At 36.8% G+C, this 17,432-nt stretch overlaps 1 protein-coding gene across 3 annotated transcripts in view; it reads right to left on the bottom strand.

The window, feature by feature from the left end:
- The window catches only part of NPAT (nuclear protein, coactivator of histone transcription), a 57,828-nt gene that overhangs the window by 10,727 nt on the left and 29,669 nt on the right, over nt 1-17,432 (bottom strand). For all 3 annotated transcript variants that reach the window (XM_069080498.1, XM_069080499.1, XM_069080500.1), the window contains 6 exons: nt 8,338-8,425; nt 7,433-7,524; nt 7,265-7,352; nt 6,038-6,134; nt 5,409-5,534; nt 212-1,915 (listed from right to left, as the gene is read on the bottom strand). In XM_069080498.1, coding sequence (XP_068936599.1) covers nt 212-1,915; nt 5,409-5,534; nt 6,038-6,134; nt 7,265-7,352; nt 7,433-7,524; nt 8,338-8,425 — 2,195 coding nt within the window. The remainder of the gene's footprint in view (nt 1-211; nt 1,916-5,408; nt 5,535-6,037; nt 6,135-7,264; nt 7,353-7,432; nt 7,525-8,337; nt 8,426-17,432) is intronic.

Raw genomic sequence — 17,432 nt, 5'->3', positions numbered from 1 at the left:
ACTCAAAATATTCCACTTTGGCAAGCAGCTTTGGAAACAAGTTTGGATGGAGGAATGGCTAAAGTGAGAGTGTGAATATATTCATGATGATCTTTTGAGGATTTCATTTACATATTTACTTTATTCCTAATTAATTAAACTCTTACTCCCACCCAAGGATAAAACCTGAGTCCATTCCAGAAAGATACCACCAAAATACTCTTAGAATTACCTTGTGAAAAGTTAGGTGATACTGCCTGGTTCACTGCAAACATACTGTTTGATCTTGGAGGAGTCTGTAACTGCTGCGGTGGTGGAGGCTGAGCAGCTATAGGTGTAGAATTGTTAGGTAACACTACAACATTAGATTGAGTGACAGCTGTTCCCAAGGCTGTTGGATCAGTCACACAGGTAGCTATCAGGATATTACTGGAATTGCCAAAAGTTGTGCTTGTTGCTGGCATCAACTGTATAAATCCTCCATCTTGAGAAACAGCTGGTGTGACGGCTGCTGAAAATGCACTGCAGTCATCATTTTGTATGTTATTTGTTACAGAGTCTTTAGGTTTGAGTACTAAAAGGTTCTGTTCTACCAAGGCTGAATCCCCTATCTTTTCAGCAGTCAAAACAGTATTTGAAGTTTCTTCTGAAGTCAAACATTTAACTAATCCTACATTTTTGACTGGTGATTTTGCTGGAGAAGATAAGATTATAGTAGGCAAGTTTTCTCCAGTGATGCTGGAAACAGCATTGTTTAGTTCTGTATCAGGTGAGACAAATGGGTCATCACTGATGATAATTTTGAGTGATACTATATTTGATGGATCTACTTCTGCTGAGGAATCTCTAGAATGTTCATATTCACCAGTACTTTGAGGTTCAGTACTGATCTCTCCCACTGAGGAACACAGGGATTCTGAAGGAACAGAATGATTGTATTCTGCAGGATTACTTTCAGTGGATATCATTTCAATTTCTCTACATTCAGCACTTCTGCTAGGGGACAGTAGTACAGCACCACCATCTTCTTTTACAGAAGATGATGGCTCTTGTGATTCCAATGCTATTTCCTCTGAGTTGGAGGGCTCTGATGGCAAACCTTTATTTTCCAAATGATGTGGGTCCACAAAAGACTGACTACTAGATTGTTTGCTGGAAGTGACAGATTCTTCAAGAGGGCCCTCTATTTTGTGTTGATCAGACAAATTTAAACCTGAGCTGTGAACACAGCCAGGTAAGACTTTACTCTGGTTTGAAGAATCATCCTGGCAATCAGAAGGCTGATGTGATTGAACTGGCAAAATATCATTTGTTTCAATTTTATTCTGTTGAATTTCACTACAATCTGGTGACTTGGAGCTCTGAAAAATAGTTTTAGGTTTTACAGAATCACTGGGGCTTCCACAAGACTGACTATTTTGAGATGTTTTTCCAGTTAATGAAATATTTGGTAAAAAATGGTCTGAATTTTTCCTGTGGTTTGTTAAGTTTTCATTGCTTTCTGCTACTCCATCAAGGGAAGCAAATGAAGCCAGAGGCATATCAGATTGATCAGGATGTAATTCGGATGTGTTTGGGATGTTAGACACTGAAGAGTCTTTTTCAATTTCCAAAGACATTTCATTTTCATTGGACAGCTGATTTGTGTACAATTCTGTACACGGCTCATTGCATTCAGGACCAGAATTTCCTCTTTGGTTAAAGTCATTCAAATTAGGCACAGATTCAAAGGTGATTTCAAGGTTACACCTCTGTTCAGGAGCAATACATGAGGGTGCTTTAAATGTTTCTTTCTGTAGGGTAGATCCCATTGGGGCACACTGTTCTTGGGTTTCCTGTTTCTTAAGATGATCATCACCACTGCCATCCTTCAAGGCACATGATGCTTCTTCAGTTTGATAGTCTGTACAAAATGCAGGCTCAACAGAGTGGTCATCTGCAAAACAATAGGTTAGTTTAGAGAATCACAAGGTAAGAGGATTCAAATGATGAGGAGGTTGTCTTCTCCATACACATTACTTTATTAATGAAGTGATCATCTTTGTTCTAACAGTGTAAACCTTGAGAAACTTTTTTATTCTAAAAATTTTATGAGTATTTTTCTGCCTTTTCCAATAACAATTCTAACTTTATCAACTAACAGGGTAAAAGTGTTAAAATTCTATCATGGAAAAAGAGACTTATTATCTGATATTTTTCATGTAAGAAATATTGGTTCTAGTCTTATGCAATGTGCTTAAGTATGTGTATATTGTACATACGTAAGATTCAGTATGCTGGGGTGGCTATGTGGCGCAGTGAATAGAGCACTGGCCCTGGAGTCAGGAGGAACTGAGTTCAAATCCAGTCTCAGACACTTAACACTTACTGGCCCTGTGACTTTGGGCAAATCACTTAACCCCAATTCCCTTGCCTTCCCCACTCCAAAAAAAAAAAAAAATTCAGTATGCTACCAGCCAAATTATGCTTTACCTAGCATCAATTAAGTTTATTAAAGAACAAAACAGTACAATGTTTTGCTTTGTCTTAGTTCTTAAAGTTATAAAAAAAACCTTTGCTGACCAAGAAAAACTTTGAGTATTAATGACTAGAAGATTTGCCCCCACTTATTCCAACACTTTTCTATCTCCCCTTGTCTAATATGTTTAATTTCCTCCAGTCATGCTATTTCCTTATGCTGAACTTTTCTGTCTCTTTTATTCCTTCCCATCTTTAAAATCTTTCTGACTAGCAACTGAAGCTACTCAAATTGCTGAAAACTCTGAATACCTAAGGAAACAAAAATAATAATTTCTATAATCATCAAGTATTTATTAAAAATCTAATTTATGTGGTTTTATACAATGAAAATTGTGGATTATGCTCTCTGCCTTCTAAAAGAAATAATACTGATATAGACAAATGTGAAAAGTATACATAATAAGCAGAATTTTAAAAAACTGGAACATATGAAAAGACCATACTATTTGTGTTATACTATTACATGTACTAAAGTTAGGTGCATATTAGGGCTTAGAAAGGAAAACTAAATAGATTATTTGGGGGGAAGAAGCAGTTTGAATTTTGTATTTAGGATACACACACACACAAGGTCAGGAACAATAGGTTTTTCTCTGCTCTGGTATGGATGTAATATGGTTGGACAGTTTGGAAGCCTGTCTGCTTGATCTGTTTCTCTGTCTTGTAACTTCTGTCTGTATACTCTTAAGTTTGGGGTGCTGACCTTTTTCCCCTGAAATAGGTAAACAATATATGTTTGATTGATTAAAGTAAGCTTGTTGACCCATTCTGAGTTGCTTTCCTTTAGAAAAGCAGATCTAAGAATCTGTGTTGGCAGCCACTCTGGGGATGCTGGGGTGCTTGCTGCTACAAATGATGACAAGGATGGGATCTGCAGGGTAAAAGGAAAGTATGGGGGCTAGGATAATTGTTTCCTAGTTGTGGTAGCTGTGACTCTGTGGAGCCACGGACCAGGAGAGAAGAATGGCCTGCGTGCTGACTTTGCTGAGCTGAGAGCAGGAATGGTGAACTGCCTGCATGGAGACCTAGGCAGAAGCCAGAGAAGAAACGCAGGAGTTTGGAATTCGGCCATGGGACAAGATAAGGACTGTGCAGCAAAGCAGGGGCACTGAATGTGTTTCCCTGCTGCATCCCACAGTTTGGGACCCAGGGGGAGGATGGACTTGTGACTATGGTGGGTGGGGTGAAGTGCCATGGACCCCCAAGGACTCTACCCTGTTGGTTTTGTTGCCCAGTCCCCTCTCTGGACTTGGAAGCAGGGGCTGGAGCAATGTTCGGGGAAGCATACCCCACTCTGCCCAAGAGAACTTTATTTGGACTCTTGTTTTGAATTGATGTGATAATGCAATGTACTTTGTGTTTATTTAAGGCCCTGTGGCCACTTTGGTAACTCTGGCTATGTATCTTGAAAATGTGACCTAAGAGACCTCAAGTGCTAATTCAAATGTAAATTGTCTATGCTATGGGTATGAAAGATCTTGGGGCAGAATGTAATGGAAATGCAAATTTAAAGATCTTCCCTGCCCCTAGGCCCTTTGATAGGCTTAAGAGACTCTGAGAACCTTCCTTGATTTAAAAATATACTTGCCCCCTACTAGACTGAATATAGTCACAAGGAGCCTGTGGCAGGAGGCTTGGTTTTCAGGAATGTCTATACCTTGATGCTCTGTGATTGGGCAGTGGGTCAAGAGGGTGATTACATTCTCTGATCCAGGAGAAGGCTATATAATCCCTGATGTGAGGCTTTGCTTTGGGGCTCACTTTGAGAAGTGTTGTGTGATCTGACCAGATGAGACTCTGAGCAGCCAATGAGAGCCCCCCCAGCTTTGAAAACCCAGATGTTGATGCTTCCCTCTCTGGTAACTGTGATTTGGTATGGATGTAATGGTTGAACAGTTTGGAAGCCTGTCTGCTTGATCTGTTTCTCTGTCTTGTAACTTCTGTCTGTATACTCTGAAGTTTGGGGTGCTGACCTTTTTCCTTGAACTAGGTAAACGATACATGTTTGATTGATTAAAGTAAGCTTGTTAACTTCCCCACCCTCCAAAAAGAAATAATATAATACCGTTGAAAGAGCAAAAGGAAAAATTCAGAAAATGGGTTCTAGTTTTGTTTTTCCTATGAGTTAGCCATGTGACTCTGGTCAAAGTATTTCAGCTAGTTCTCAGTCTCAGTTCCCCATTTAGGTGAATGAGATAATTTCCAGCTAATTTCTTCCAAGCTCTGAAATGCTATGACATGACAACCAGACTAAGGAATGATAAAAAGGTGTACTCAGATAAATGGAGTGGGGGAACATAGACGAATTCAACAGAAACAAAATAGTCTGAGGTATTCTGACAAGAAGCTTTGATGAAAGAAGAATCTTAACTTAATTCATAAAAATCTGGGAAGTCATTATAAGGTTTTATGGAGGGTGGTATCATTATCAAAACAAAAGATAATTTCTGTGATGTTAAGTTAGGAGACAAATTGGATGTATATGTTCCAAGAGCAGAGAATCTGACTCAATTTTGGCCAGTATTTGTCACATGCTTACTAGGGGCAAGGCACTGTTCCTAGACTGAGTTTGTAGTACTGCTATAAAGATAAGATTGGCTATGGGAAGTACCATAAAGTAATAATGAAAAGAAATCTAATCAATATTCAATAAAAATCAAGAAACCAATGATTTTCAGACAGGAAAAATTTTCATGAGAAGTTAGAGTTCAATAATTTCATGCTCAAAAGAGTTACTGTGGAACTAGGTGCTGTATTTTCCTCTGAAGAGGGCATCAAAGGGGTTAAAACACAATAATGTATTTATACTGTCCTTCGTACATAAACTACTAAATTAAATGACATATAAATTAGTGAATTTTAGAAACTGAGAATTAAAATCTCATTTGAGAATACTAAAAGATACTTACTAGATTCCTCGGTTCCAAAAGTGTTTCCAACTGCTAGATTAGTTTCCTCTACTAAGACATTCTGATTGGCTTCCAAATGCTGACCAGAAATGCCTTGTGATACACTCTTATTATTCTTTGCTTTACCTTTTCAAAATAGGAAACAGTTACACATAACTCAATCATTCTGATTAAATACATGAACATTAGAAAGAAAGGAACAATTTATGCTGCTTCAGAAAAGCAAATTCAAACTTCAGTTTTGTAGGACATTTCATTAAAGTACATTGGTTTCCCCTAAAATGGTAAGAATTTTGAGGGAAGAAATAAAATCTTTTATTGCTTTTGTACAACCTGATCTTGCCTAAAAAGCTAGGCAAATAGTACAATTTCAACAAGTACTTGGCAAAATGTTCTACAATAGTTTAATAAAAAGCTTAAGGAATTACAATGACATCCCTTGTCTTATCTGAAGTTTCTTCATATTAGAGATCATGATTACAATGTACAGTATTTGTTGAAATGGAAGGAAAAGCTTGTTTGAGAGGCCTTGAGAAGAGAATTATGACTACTGATGTTTCCTAAAGAACTGGGAAAAAAAATATCATTATTCTAGACAGAGCAAAGCAAAATTGCCTGAAAGGTCTTACCATAGTCAAATAGATCAAAAAGAGCCTGGAATGCTGGGTCTGACTCTGTTTGCTCTAAGATATCTTGTATAGCCTCTTCAGACATATGGATTTCACTCTGCAAAAGAATTCAAAATACAACAGTCACAAGTCTAATGAAAATGAACATAGCAGCAAAAGAGTTGCTAGTTCAACATGTAGAATACAATATACCTTAAGAAAAATTATTATTAAGTCTCAGCCCAAGTTTAAATTACCAGTGAACTGACAATATCACTGAGATGGACAGATAGATACAACATTTATTCAGTGTTTATGAAGCGCCAGGCACGAGGTGCTAAGTGCTGGGGATATAAATACATACTCTTTTTACAAGACCATGCTTAGTTTCATTAAGCATACTATTATATCACTATTAATCATGGTAAGAAGTGCCATACATCAAATCAGATGCTAGCCTTTGACTGCATTTTAATCATTACTCTGAGACAAATCTAAAAAAAAAAAAAAAAAGAGCTCAATTTTAAGAGCCTAGAAATAAGCGTTTCCAAAGTTCTCAACATACCGGTACTCGCATTTACACTGTTTTAAAACATTTCCTACCTGGTCACTTTCCAGAGAGGATGCTCCTCTCAAGTGGTTATCATCACACACTTGGAATATACACAGACTCTCCTCCTTTGTCACAGTGCTTATACTGCTGAGCTCATTTTCACTTCACTTCCATGCATTTATTCCTTATGCCTCCAATTAGATACAAAGTGACTTAAGGGTAGTGGCAATGTTCTCCACAATGCCTACCTTAGTATCTGGCATAAAGTAGGTGCTAAATATATTTGTTATGATAGATGCAGAAGAGGCCTCTCCTGAGGACAGCATTTATATGAGTGAATCAGGACTTAAAGTCAAGTGACACAAAGAAAAAGGAGAGATTTAAAAACAAAAAAACGAGTAAGCATTCTACATAAACAGTTATTTTAAAGGCTGTTTTAAATAGCTATTCAAATTCTATTATTTAATCAGTTTCCCTTTTGATGAGAAAACATACCACTAGTTGAAAAAACCTGTCCTGAAGTAATAACGGGGATAAAATAAAAGTTTTAAAAATGTAAGAATATACAATAACCTGTAAGAATAAGTGCAAACATAAAAAAACTCCAATTATTTTATACTTGTACACAGACAGACAGATACACACACACACACACACACACACACACACACACACACACACAAACTTGTACATGCCTGAAGTCCCAGAATTTCATCAATTGAAGCCTCTTGTTCAGCAGGGTTGCTATCTGCTTGCTTGGGTATTTGAACAATGTTACTGTCACTGCAACACACAAGAAATATTTTAAGCACAGATTTCAGATTGGGGCAAGATATGGTTTCATATTTTGATTCATGCCTCACCTAATCAAGAATTTGTTGATATTTTCTGCAAGTTTCTCTTGTAGAGATTTGTTGCTTAGTATTTTTTCTCTGGCATTTTCAATAACCATTTGCTGCAAAAGAAAACATCAGAAATTATTAGAAGGCTATAGAAGAGAAATTTTATAACTGAAGTGGAATTACCTGATGTCAACTAAACAACCAAACTCTGGGATGAGACTCTGAGGTCAGTAGTAACTTCTTCCAAATGCATTTTGTTTAGAGAGTTCCCCCTCAACCCTTCTTTCCATATGAGACAAACCTTCCTTTCCTCAGTCACCCATTTTTCCCATTGCTTCTCTTAATATTAGACTTTCATTTTATTGTGTGGTAGAAGATCTTCTGTTTTCAAACAGATCAAATCTCATTCTAGATTTTAAAATAATGTACTGTGGGGAAGCAGGTATAATGTGATATGAATACTTAATTCATATTTTGGTATTCAAGGTTGAAATGATAGCCATATAACCTCTAATGCTTTGTAAGAGTGGATCTCCTAAGCAGGAAAACAAATGTTGCTAGTCACTTAATAGAGAACTTAAGAATTCTATTATCATTGTTAATGATTAAGAAGTATTAATATCACATTGTTATTCTAAGAACTTAATATCACTTACTTTTAGATTTCTGTCCAAATTATAACAATGGCCATTTATAAAGTTTTTTTTAAAAAGACCTAGCATCTATCTCCTAACTAATCATAATGGCTGAAATGATTACCACAGCAAATAAGTCTTTAACCATAATTTTAGTAAAGAATATTAAATTTCCAATGATATTTTCATCAATAAAGACAATATTTAATCACAATGTCTTCTATAAACACTAAATAATGATTGAAAGCAGAGCTTAATGAATATAAAGCTTTGGAATTATGGTTCACTTACTTTTTCTACTGTAAATACATTTGGGTCCTGAAAATTTCGAACTGCGGCCTGAGGTCCAGAAAACGTGATGTTTTTCCTTTGAGATTCACTGAAATACATGAAAAATACTTGTACTGAGGCTTGTTAACACCGTTCTACAAATTTTAACAGAGTAAGTAGCAATAAATTATTATTTTTGTTACCGTCATTATTATTACTCTGATGCCTCATTGTAGCTTTTCATGGTTATGGCAGATACAATATCAGACATGTCCCTAGAAGGGTTTTCTGAGAAGGGGTCCAAGGACAGATCCTAGCTAACTTTAGAGAAGAGTCTATTTACCAGGCTGATGACAGGACAATGAATATTTTGGTCACAACAGTTCTCAAAGACCATCTCATAAATTATAAAAGGACTGTAATCTGCATTAGTAGAAGGGGAGTACTCATAGCAATGGAAACATATTTTGGAAGTATCTTAAGAAATCATAGGAAAAAAAGCACTTATCTACATTTGTCTTCATTGGCAATGTATGAGTAGGTTTAGGATCAAATAATGTATAGCTGGTAGGAGCCGCAGAAAGAGAATATTTAACCCACAACATCATTTTATAGATGAGGGAAAAAATACCGAGAGATTAAAGGAGTGGCCTGAGGTCCAAGTAAGAAGCAGAATGGGTTTTGAATGCAGGTAATCTTGATTCCAATGCCATCCACTACAACATGCTGCTTCCTCAAATAAGGAAGGCTGAGGTAGGAGATATAGGGCAATATATCTTTTGAAGTATCCCAAATATGGAATTAAACTCTAGAACCAGACTCTGCCTAAGCTGAGAAAAGAATATGTTAATATAGTTCTCAGGCCTGTTTGTGGTCTATCTAACATAGAATGTAACAGACACTCAGTAAGTGTCTGCTATTTACAAAGTGCTGAGTACTAGACACAAAGTTTGGCTAAAAAAACAAAAACAAAAACTGTGCCTGTCCTCAAGGAGCTTATAGTTTAATATGTTAAAATATAAAGGTCCTATGCCAGCATAAATTGTTCTAACAGAGCAGGGTTTAGAGTTTCTAAAATATGCCTTTACCAAGGTGGGCTGTATAACTGCCCAAGTTAGCAAGAAAACCTAAAGGTTTTAAAAACAGCCCTGTACAACATATAGGCAGGGAACCTTGTCACAGCTCAAGAGAAAAAACAGTACTTGTGATTACTTACACACCAGACTACAGTAGAAGAAAAGAATGGACTACAGTTTTCCTTAGATCATACCAACCTGGAAGAACTGAAAACTTACAGATCCCCAGAACTAGCTCTAAAAGCAGCATAACAACTCAGCGACACAAACTCAAAAGGGAACAACATTGTCAGAACAGTCATGCCTACATGTGAAACCTTAAAGAGGATTATAAATTGGTCTTGAGCCCAAAAAGCTTTCTTGGAAAAACTCAAAAGGGATTTTGAAAGTCAGAAAGAAAGAGAGACAGAATAAAAATTGGGAAAAGAAATAAGAGGTATGCAAGAGCGAGTCAACAGCATGGAAAAAGAAAGACAAAAATCGACTCAAGAAAACAACTCCTTAAAAAGTAGAATTTGCCAAATGGAAAAAGGAGGCACACAAACTCACTAAGAAAATAATGCCTTAAAAATCAGGATTGGGTATGTGGAAGCTAATGACTCAATGAGACATCTGGAATCAGTCAAACAAAATCAAAAGAATGTAAAAATAAAAGAAAATGTAAAATACCTCATTGGAAAAACAAATGACCTGGAAAATGGATTCATATAAGAATTACTGGCTTACCTGAAAGCCAGGATCAAAACACAGCCTAGACAGCATCTTTCAAGAAATTATCAAGGAAAACTGCCTTGATATCCTAGAACCAGACAGTAAAATAGTCATTGACAGAATCTACTGATCACCTCCTGAAAAAGATCCCAAAATGAAAACTCCAAGGAATATTATAGCCAAATTCTAGAATTATCAGGTGGAGGAGAAAATATTGCAAACAGCCAGAAAGAAACAATTCAAATATAAAGGAGTCACAATCAGGATTACACAGGATTTAGCAGCTTCTACATTAAAGGATCAGAGGGCTCAGAATATGATATTCTGGAAGGTAATTTCTGGAACGTTGGATTACAAACAAGAATAAACTACCCAGCAAAACTGAGCATATTCTTCAGGGAAAAAGATGGGACATTTAATGAAATAGGGGACTTTCAAACTTTCCTGATGAAAATATCAGAGCTGAACAGAAAACGCTATCTTCAAATAAAAAACTCAAGAGAAGCATAAAAAGGTGAACAGGAAAGAAAAAAAAGAAACCATGTTATTCAATAAGGCTAAACTGTCTACATCCTGACATCAGAAGGTGATACTTATAACTTTTGAGAACTATATCTCTATTAAGGCAGTTTGAAGAGGTATACATAGACAGAGGGTATGGGTATCAGTTGACTTTGATGTGATGATATAAAAAAAGTTAAAGGGCAAAAAAAAAGATTGTACTGGGAGAAGAGGAAAGGAGAAGGCAGAATATGATCAACTGCATCACATAAAAAAGTGCAAAAGACATTACAGTAGAGGGAAAGAAGGGGGCTTGGAAAACATTGTTTGAACGTTACTCTCATCAGATTCGGCTGAAAGAGGGAATAACATACTCAGTTTAGTATAGAAATTTATCTTCCTATAGTGTAGTAGGAGGGGAAAGGGGAAGGAGGGTGTGGACAGAAAGGAGGGAAGAAGGGAGGGCAGATGTAAGAGGGGAAAGTGGAAAGAAAAGGGGGGGGGGCAATGGAAGGGAGGGCAGATTGAGGGAGGCAGTGGTAAGGAGCAAAACCCTGGTGAGATGGGTAGGGCAAAAGGAGAGAGGAAAGTATAAACAGGAAAAAATAGGATGGAGGGAAATACACAATTTGTAATCATAACTGTGAATATGAATGAAATGAGCTCTCCCATAAAATGGAAGCAGATAGCAAAGTGGATTAAAAACCAGAATCCTACTACATGTTGTTTATAAGAAACACATTTGAAGCAAGAGTGATATACACTGGTGAAGGTAAAAGGCTGGAGCAGAATTTATTATGCTTCATTCAGCTGAAGTAAAAAAAAGCAGGGGTAGCAATCCTGATCTCAGACAAAGCAAAAGAAAAAATATATTTAATGAAAAGAAATAAGGAAGGAAACTACATCTTACTAAAAGGTAACAGACAACAAAGTGATATTAATACTAAATATATATGCAACATGTGGTATAGCATCCAAATTCTCTTTTGTTTGTTTGTTTTTCTTTTGGAGGGCAATTCGCATTAAGTGAGTTGCCCAAAGTTACATGGCTAGTTGTGTGTGTGTGTGTGTGTGTGTGTGTGTTTGTGTGTGAAGTGTCTGAGGCCAGATTTGAATGCAAGTCCTCCTGAATCCAGGGCTGGTGCTCTATTCACTGCACTACCTAGAAGCCCCATAGCATCCAAATTCTTTTTTTTTTTTTTTTTTTTAGCAATTGGGGTTAAGTAACTTGCTCAAGGTTACATGGCCAGGTGTTTCTGGGTGTTTGCTAAGTGTCTGAGCCCAGATTCGACCCCCCAGGTCATCCCGACACTGGGGCCAGTGCTCTTACTCGCTGTGCTACCTGGCTGCCCCTGCATCCAAATTCTTAAAGAAGTTAAGTGAGTTACAGGAAGAAATAGACAATAAAACTATCCTAGTGGGGGACCTACCTCCCTTCTCAGAACTAGATAAATCTAACCACAAAATAAAGATGAAAGAAGTTAAGAAGGTGAATGGAATTTCAGAAAATTTAGATAAGATAGACCTCTGGAGAAAATTAAATGGGGACAGAAAAAAATATACCTTTTTCTGAACAGTACATTGCACCTACACAAAAACTGACCAAGAACTAGGGCATAAAAACCTCACAATCCAATGCAGAAAGGCAGAAATACTAAATGCATCCTTTTCAGATCATGATGCAATAAAAATTACATGCACTAAAGAGCCATAGAAAGGCAGACTAAAAATTATTTGGAAACCAAATGATCTAATCCTAAAGAATGAGTGGGTCAAACAACAAATCATAGAAACAATAATTTCAAAGAGAATGACATCATCAGTGATGAGACAACATACCAAAACTTATAGGATACAAACAAAGCAGTTCTTTGGAGAAATTTTGTCTCTAAATGCTTACATGAATAAAATAGAGAAAGAAGAGCTCAATGAAGTGGGTATGCAACTAAATTAGCTAGAAAAGGAACAAATTAAAAATTCTCAATTAAATACCAAATTAGAAATTTTGAAAATCAAAGGAAAGATTAATAAAATTGAAATTAAGAAAACTACTGAACTAATAAATAAAACTAAGAACTTGTTTTATGAAAAAAAAAAACCAATAAAATAGATAAACCTTTGGTTAATTTGATTAAAAAAAAAAAAGAAAACCAAATTACCAGTATCAAAAATGAAATGGGTGAATTCATCACCAATGAAGAGGAAATTAAATCAATAATTAGGAGTCCACCTGTAAGCAAATAAATCTGACAATCTAAGCAAAATAGATGAATATCTACAAAGACATAAATTGTCTAGATAAACAGAAGAGAAAATAAAATACTTATATAACACCATTGTATTTTTTTGAATTAAATTTTATTTTTAGTTTACCTCAGTCATTTCCACAAGATTTCGAGTTACAAATTTTCTCCCCATCTTTCCCCTACTCACCACCCAAAACAGCAATCCCACTTACCGTGTTTCCCCGATAAAACCTATCCCGAAAATAAGCCCTCCCCTTACTGTGTAAGATTCCTCTAAAATAAGCCCTATTGAGATTGCTACTGTAGTGAAGGTGATCCCCTGCACTACACACTACACTACGGTACCCTCTGTGTGCACCATCCCCCCCCCCCCGCGAAATGCACGCCACGCTCCGAGCTGCATCCAATCAGAGCTGCAGCAGTGAGCGCGTCATCCTGTTCTTTATTGAATTCATTATTGAATAAAGGTAATTTTTTTGTTTACATTTACCTGTTTATTAAAATTGCTGTCAATGTTCATTAAAATAAGCCCTCCCCTGAAAATAAGCCCTCTGGTGTCTTTCTGTCCAAAAAAAGTAATAAGACAGTGTCTTATTATCGGGGAAACACGGTAATACCCCCTTGCCCAATCTGCTCTCTCCTATGTTCTCCCCCTTCCCCCTCTTACTTTCCAGTAGGGCAAGATGGCTCTTTATGCCCCAGTGCCTGTATATCTTACTTCCCAGTTGCATGTAAAAAAAAATATGTATATATATATCTTTTATATATATACATTTGATTTTAAAATTTTGAATTCCAGATTCTTTCCCTTCCTTCCTCGTCACCCACCCTTACTGGGAAGATAAGCAATTCAATATAGGTTGTACATGTGTAGCTATGCAAAACATTTCCATAGTGGATATATTATGAAAGACTGACTATATTTCCCTCCATCCTATCCCGTCCCCCACTTGTTCTATTCTCTACTTTGCTATCCCTTTTCAAAAGTGTGTGCTTCCAACTTCCCTCCCTCCCAACCTGCCCTCACTCCACCATCCCCCAGCCTGCCCTCCCTTCCATTATCCCCCCTCATAATTTTCCCTTGCCTCTTCTATATGAGATAGTTTATCCCATTCTGTCTCTCCCCATCTCCTCTCATTATATTCCTCTCACCTCTCAATTCCATCCCTTCCTATTCAATTGGTCCTGTGCCCTCTGTCTATGTATACCTGTATACATATATACACACATTCACATAGTGACCAGTCTGAGGGGTAATCGCTCTTGCTTTAACCTGCTTGGATTTGGATTGCAGTCTAGGGTGGAGGTCCTGGGGTGTGACCAGCTTGCCAGAGCGTGTGGAGGCTTCACAGAGAGCACCCAACTAACACCTCTGGCAGCTGAGAAAACCCCAGCGTTTGGGACGAAAGCTCCCCTGTCTGGTGGCATAGTCCTACTGTGGCAAAAAGCACAGGGGTCAAGTGACTGAGGGGCGACATGACCAGACAAAACAAACAAAAGATTCCTACATTAAACTCCTATTTTGGGGACAAAAAGGAGAAAAGCATGGAACAGGAGGAAGACAGTGAAGTCAGAACTCCTGCACCAAAAGCTTCAAAGGAAAATACAAGCTGGTTACAGGCCATAGAGGACCTTAAGAAGCAGATAAGAGAAGTGGAAGAAAAATTGGGAAGAGAAATAAGAACGATGCAAGAAAATTATGAAATGAGAGTCAACAGCCTGACTGAAGAAAATAACACCTTAAAAAACAGACTAACTCAATTGGCAAAAGATGCTCAAAAAGGCAATAAGGAGAAGAATGCCTTAAAAAGCCAAATTTGCCAGATGGAAAAAGAATCTCAAAAGCTCAATGAGGAAAATCATTCCCTCAGATTTAGAATGGAGCAAAGGGAAGCTAGTGACTTTATGAGAAATCAAGATGCTGTTAAACAGATCCAAACAAATGAAAGAACAGAAGGCAATGTGAAATATCTCACTGGAAAAACCACTGGCCTGGAAAATAGATCCAGGAGAGATCATTTAAAAATTATTGGACTACCTGAAAGCCATGATCAAAGAAAGAACCTAGAAATCATCCTCCAAGAAATTCTCAAGGAAAATTGCCCGATATTTTAGAACCAGAAAGCAAATAGAGGTTTAAAGAATCCACTGATCACCTCCTGAAAAAGATCCCAAAAAGAAAATTCCTAGGAATATTATAGCCAGGTTCTGGAATTCCCAGATCAAGGAGAGAATATTACTAGCAGCCAGGAAGAAACAATTTGAATATTGTAGAAACAAAATCAGGATAACCCAGGATCTGGCAGCTTCTACACTGAGGGATCGAAGGGCCTGGAATATGATATTCCGGAGGGCAGGGGAGCTGGGATTAAAACCAAGAATTACCTACCCAGCAAAACTGAGTATTATGTTTCAGGGGAAAATATGGTCATTCGGTGGAATAGAGGACTTTCAAGTATTCTTGATGAAAAAACCAGAGTTGAATAGAAAATCTGACATTCAGATACAAGAAGCAAGAGAAGCTTGAAAAGGTAAAACAGGGAAAAGAATTCATAAGCCACTTATCAAAGTTGAACTATTAACATTCCTACATGGAAAAATGATAATTGTAACTGATGAAACTTTTCTCAGTATGAAAATATTTGAAGGGAATAGAAATATATATATGTCTATAGCGGAGAATATACAGGCGTATGTGAATGTGTGTATATATGTTTACAGGTATACATAGAGGGCACAGGACCAAGTTAACAGGAAGGCATGATACTTAAAAGGTGAAATTAAGAGGTGAGAGAGTAATATAAAGAGAGGAGATGGAGAGAGACAGAATGGGGTAAACTATCTCATATAGAAGAGGCAAAGGAAAATGGTTACAATGGAGGGGAAGAATAGGAAGGCAAAAGGGAATGGGTCAACCTTATTCCCACTGAATTTGGCTCAGGGAGGGAATGACATACACACTAAATAAGGATATCTCACCCTACAGGAGAATAGGGGAGAAAGGGATGAGAGGGGGAATGATGGAAGGGAGGGAAGTTGGAAGCACTCACTTTTGAAAAGGGATGGGATCAAAGTAGAGAATAGAACAAGTGGGAGGGAAATATAGTCAGTCTTTTACAATATATCTTCTATGTTAATGTTTTGCATTAGCTACACATGTACAACCTATACTGAACTGCTTATCTTCCCAGTAAGGGTGGGTGACAAGGGAGGAAGGGAATGAATCTGGAATTCAAAGTTTTAAAATCAAATGTTTAAAATTATATATATATATACACTATTATTAATACTATTTTACATGTCATTGGGAAAGAAGATATACAGGCACTGGGGCACAGAAGTCGAAACAGGTATGGGAGAGAGCAGATTGGAGGAGGCGATATCCTGTGGGATTGCTATTTTGGGGCGGTGGCTTGGGGAAAAATGGGGAGAAAATTTGTAACTCAAAATCTGGCGGAAATTAATGATGTAAATCAGAAGTTAAAGCATTTGAAAAATGAAAACAAACAAAAACTCTGGAGAGCATAAAAACAAATGGAGTTTTCCTTACAATGATAAGTAGCATCTATCTAAAGCCACCGGCAAGCATTATATGTAATGGAGATAAGCTAGAAGCCTTCTCAAAAAGAACAGAGTGAAACAAGGATACTGATCATCAGCACTATTATTCAACATTGTACAAGAAATGTTAGCTTTAGCAATAAAAGAAGGAAAAGAAATTGAAAGAATCAGAATGAGCAATGAGGAAAACAAAACTATCACTCCTTGTAGATGACACTATTATATACTTGGAGAATCTTAGAGAATCAACTAAAAATCTACTTGAAATAATTAACGTTAGCAAAGTTACAGGATATAAAATAAACCCACATAAATCAACCGCCATTTCTATATAATACTAACCAACAGCCCTACAGCAAGAGACAGAAAGAGAAATCCACTTAAAATAACTGTAGACAATATCAAATATTTGGGAGTTTATCTGCCAAGACAAACCCAGGAACTACATGAACACAATTACAAAACACTTTTTACACAAATAAAGTCAGACATAAATATCAATTGCTTATGAGTAGTTGAAACTAATGTAATAAAAATGACAATTCAATCTAAATTAATTTGCTTTTTCAGTGCCATGCTAATCATATTAGCAAAAAATTATTTTATAAGAGTTAGAAAAAAAAATAACAAAATTAATCAGGTCAAGAATATCAAGGGAATTAGTGAAAAAAAAAAAACACAAAGGAAGGTATATTTGCTGTACCAGATCTAAAACTATATTAAAAAGTAGAGATCATCAATATTCAGGACGTCAATTAAAGCCTATTCCATAAGTTCTAGCAGGTCCTATTAAGCCCTAAGACAATGCAAGTCACCACTTAAACTTGAAGACCCCTCAACAAAGGAATTTTTAACCAGTGATATTTTTTTAGTGATAGAATTTCATCAGGATGCTTTCTGTTCTATCGGCAGTAGTACCCAACTGGATAGGACCACAGATTCTAAACACATATGCTTCACCCAGCCCTAAGCACACATGTAATATATTTATCATTATCTTTCAAATAAATAGGCCTGGGAA

The sequence above is a fragment of the Petaurus breviceps genome, unplaced genomic scaffold (assembly GCF_028583685.1).
Source record: "Petaurus breviceps papuanus isolate PSGF00001 unplaced genomic scaffold, PetGlider_PUasm1.0 91133, whole genome shotgun sequence".
In the NCBI taxonomy this organism is placed as follows: Eukaryota; Metazoa; Chordata; class Mammalia; order Diprotodontia; family Petauridae; genus Petaurus; species Petaurus breviceps.
Note: the sequence above shows the minus strand (reverse complement) of the source record. Positions and strands in the feature narration are given on the sequence as shown.